Here is a 4,346-nt window from a genome sequence, read left to right as displayed (position 1 = left end):
ATATATATATATATATATATATATACATATACATAAGATTATTTTGGACCACCGAGCTCTTGGATTTGTAATACTTTTCGTCGACCCTTTCAATTTTCTGTATTATTTGTATTCTGTGTAAGTCGGACCTTTTTGTATATTTACATACATACATTTTCTTGTATTTCATGTATTTAATATGCTTTACATATTGATTTGTATAACTTGTTTTTCCCTACATTGACTCCTCTACCTGCTCAAGTTTAAATCTCTTGAGCACTACCTTTTCCACAGATTTTGAGTCTCCGCTCTGACAAGAGTTTTATCAATCTTTGCTTTTATAAAATTCTTTCTACGGGTTTATTCCTGAACCGCTATAATTAACGTTTCAGTTTCACGTTTCAGGTTTCCATCTGTCAAATAACCAACGTTTTTTACTTCCAGCATCTTTGGTTCACCGTATGAATTGGCCATTTAATTCCTTTTCTTTCCAAGTACTCGTTCTGCTGCATTCCTTCTGTTCTTGAATTGTCTCCTGCTACTTCAGTAACTTTCTGGACATTTCTAGCTGATGATAATATTCTTGCTTCACTACATACAAAATAGTATTTTTAATTCGATTATAGTAGTACTAATGGTATCTTCTCTATTTAAAAAAGAAACTCTGCCTACAAACTCTTTTGATAGGGATTCTGTCGGTATTTCATTTACGGTGGTGTGCGTTGTGCATTATTCGCGGCTCCCTAGTTCTTCTCTCAAAATCCTCTAGCTTTGTGTTTGTCTATTTTAGAAAAGGGGAATAGTACCTTAATACTGACATAGCCTATGTAGTCATTGCTTTTATATTCCTTCCATTTAATTCTTCTCCTAATTCTTCTCTTGCACTCTTTAGAGATTTTGTCTCTCATATCTTTTTATTACACTTTTGTCCTGTAGTACCCCAAGGTACTTGTATTCTTCATTATAAACTCTAACCTTAACATTAAAACCTAAACCCTAGCCGTAATCCTAACCCTAACCCTAACACTAAAGAACCTTTTTAAAAAGTGAAGATAATTTTTGACTTATCGTAATTTGTGTTTGTGTGTCTTTTTGATACTGTTTGTCCCCTGCTACAGCTTGAAACCAGTGTTATTGTGTTTACGCCCCCGTAATTCAAAAAGTGACCAACTAAGTACCAGTATCGATAAAATATAAGTAACGAGGTTGATTTCTCCGACTAAACTTCTTCAAGGCGGTGCCCCAGATTGGCGGTGCCCCAGATTGGCGGCCGTCTAATAATGACCGAAACAAATAAAAAATAAAAGATAAAATACACAACACATATCCACTCACAACCTAATGCTATAATACTGCACTTATATTATACATTCACAATCAATAAAATAACACAACTCACGCAATATAGAAGTCTTTGAATAACCACCAAATAATATATCGTATCTCACACAACATCATTTAGACCAATGGTTCTGAACTGTGGGGTCCAAATTACTCTTGAGGTTCCACGTAAGATTTTGCTGTTAAAGTTTATGTTCAATAAATTGGTTATATTAATACTTGCAAATTACACAAAATAGTTTAACATTTTTTATACAATTGCTAATAATAATTAATTATAAATATATAATAGGACTTTTTTAAACACTGAATATATATATATAGAAGGGTCCATTAGAGTACAGTAACAATTAAGGGGATGCACAGGCAGAAAATGGTTGAGACCCCCTGATTGGGACAATATTTGTCTAATCCTAAAAAAATAAAAATAAATAAATAAAAAACAGAATTTGTCTCCAAACATAACTTATTTTAAATACAAATACTACCCAACGAAATAAGTCGACCGCATTCCATATACTCTATAAAACACCTTTAGGTATTATGGTCATTTTAAGAAATCGATATTTCTTTATATGCACACAGGAACATAAGGCAGCTGCCTTTTTTTATGACATCTCGAATGATGAACTGGTGAATAACTGAAAACATAAATTTAATAACTGTAAGACATGTCGCAATATGACCATTTTTTATTACCATTTCAAAAATTTATGTAAAATGCAGAAATAGTGCGTCTTACTAAGAACTTAGAAACATCGGAGAATGAGCGAACACGAAGCGAAAATAGGAAACGGTAGAGCTAAGACTAGAGGAATGCAACGGTCATGTATGGTGAGCCCACTTTGTTTAAATATCATCAAGGGACACAAATTTTGCACAAGTGAATGTAGTTTACTTAGTTTTCTTCATTCCGTTTCTTTTTTCTCGTTCCATTTTTTGCACCAACATTCTTCACGATTTTTCACGATTTTCTTTCTTTTTTTTACTATCCAGTGTCCTTGTTTTTGAAATGATTTTATTGCTCCACGTGCCACAGAGTGGATGCATTCACTGATTTTCTAATTTTATTTCCAATTTTTAATTTTATAATGAGTCAATGTAAATAAAGTACTCTTCAAATACTAACCTTATTTTATTTTAATATATTAAAACTTTTTTATTTTAATTCGATAATAATAATTCAATCAAAAAAACTGAAAAATATTAATATATTATTTAGAAAGCTATTAAATTTATTATTCAGTTTTCAATAAGGTAAAAATCTTAAATTATTGATTGACACATTATTAATTAGCATAATAGCATAGTATGGAAAGACATGGATTACATGGGAAAATGCGAGCGAGAGAAATAATATTCTTAAGATTATAAACTTGTAAAAGTACAGGACAAGTTATTACAAAGTACAGAACAAGAAAATTTTTATACTTGCTCGCATTTTTCCATGTAATATAATTATTTGTCTATGTTACTAAATGTCCTAATGGTAGTCTTGACAAGCTGAGATTTCCAAACAAAGTATGCCGCTTATACAAATTTTGCAACTTACATTTTGCAAATAAAATCTGTAAAATAGTGGTATTGCGCAACATTCGGCATTGAAATTCATGCATGAAAACTTTCTTTCATTTCGTTATCTAAATTTCAGAGGTAGAACTGTTGCTATAGAGACCAGCTTTATCTACATGTTTTCAACATCTCTAATTGTTGACTTTTTATACCAACAGATTTGTGATGAATACTGCTTATGTTCTCTGTTTCTTCATTTCTGCATTAGTTTTAGTAACTTTTTCGCACAAGCAAGGTAAGTACACAACACTCCCTATCACTTCATCGAAATAGAGAGAGAGGAGAGACAGAGGGGAAGTGAAGAGTGAGTAGATGTTGAAACAAGAGAGAATTGGAGTGAGTGGGATTGTTGTGGATTTGTTGCTCTTGTGCAGTTAAATGTCAAGAGAAGGCTAACAGCAAGAACCTTTGCAGTCCTTGCAACTCTCCACTATATGAGATTATTGAATTTCTATCTTTCTATCGATCTATACATCCATCCAGCCTTTCAGCTACTTAGCTAGCTATTACACACATATCATTTTGGCCGACTACGATATTTACGTTTCTTTCAGTCGGTTCAACTGTATTATGTGTCAGTACTGTTTGGGATACGTGTGGGTTTAGAATTAAGTACAACTTCTTCAGGCCTAGAGAGTAAGCCAATAGTCCTGTGAGAGTGACAGCGGTGCCTTCAGACAAATTTACTCCCAAATGAGAAGTATGGTCAGCTGGTTTTTGTTAACTTATGCAGAGATTTTCAAGGACCGCCGAAGGTCACCGTGAAGGTGACCCACTTGCAGAAACTGCCAAACTACTACGACAGCAGTGATTGTGAATAATAAGTGTTGACGCCTTTCAAGTGACGCCTTTCAAGTTGACGCCTTTCAAGTGACACGCATTTCAAGTGACACGCATTTCTCTAGCTCGTCTCTCTAATCAAGCTGCCATTCTGGGCCAAGCTTATGCAATCTTATGCAATCTTTGCAAATGTTTTATTATATAATTTCCAGATTTGGCTCTGCCTGAAGAGTTGTTAGAAAGACAAAGTGAAAACGTGACAAGACGGTAAGTATTATACTCTGATAATTGTATCAGAGTCAGCACCTTGCAATAGCCTGAGACTGCTCAAATCTTGTAAGTCTACTTTCCGAGTTGATACAGATTCGATCATGTGACCAAAGATCAAATGAAGGCAAGGATTATCGCAGCATTCATCAACTTAAACAAGGAGGCCATACAGAAGAGTTTCAGGAGGTTCCGAAGTCGTCTGCAGGCCGTAGTTGAAGCCAATGGCGATTTTATTGAATAAATTTACTCTTTAGTATTTCAAGATATTTTAATGTAATTTTGGTAAATATAACTGTTAAAATCGGATATCACTGTTATATATAAATATATATATTACTATCATATGTAAGTATATGTGTATACATGTTTTGTGTGTGTGTGTGTGTGTGTGTGTGTGTGTGTGT

The 4,346-nt window shown here is 33.5% G+C and overlaps 2 protein-coding genes across 2 annotated transcripts in view; one reads left to right on the top strand and one right to left on the bottom strand.

Moving 5' to 3' along the window:
* The window catches only part of LOC128250511 (uncharacterized), a 15,901-nt gene extending 14,008 nt beyond the window's left edge, over positions 1 to 1,893 (bottom strand). Inside the window, exons 1-2 of the mRNA XM_052975670.1 lie at positions 1,809 to 1,893; positions 1,379 to 1,499 (exon numbers count right to left, since the gene is read on the bottom strand). Coding sequence (XP_052831630.1) covers positions 1,379 to 1,437 — 59 coding nt within the window. The 5' untranslated portion in view covers positions 1,438 to 1,499; positions 1,809 to 1,893. The remainder of the gene's footprint in view (positions 1 to 1,378; positions 1,500 to 1,808) is intronic.
* Positions 1 to 4,346, top strand: part of LOC128250510 (uncharacterized) — an 8,073-nt gene that overhangs the window by 2,244 nt on the left and 1,483 nt on the right. The window contains exons 2-3 of the mRNA XM_052975668.1: positions 3,051 to 3,127; positions 3,885 to 3,939. Of these exons, the coding sequence (XP_052831628.1) occupies positions 3,058 to 3,127; positions 3,885 to 3,939 (125 nt within the window). The 5' untranslated portion in view covers positions 3,051 to 3,057. The remainder of the gene's footprint in view (positions 1 to 3,050; positions 3,128 to 3,884; positions 3,940 to 4,346) is intronic.

Source organism: Octopus bimaculoides, chromosome 22 (assembly GCF_001194135.2).
Source record: "Octopus bimaculoides isolate UCB-OBI-ISO-001 chromosome 22, ASM119413v2, whole genome shotgun sequence".
NCBI lineage: Eukaryota > Metazoa > Mollusca > Cephalopoda > Octopoda > Octopodidae > Octopus > Octopus bimaculoides.
Note: the sequence above shows the minus strand (reverse complement) of the source record. Positions and strands in the feature narration are given on the sequence as shown.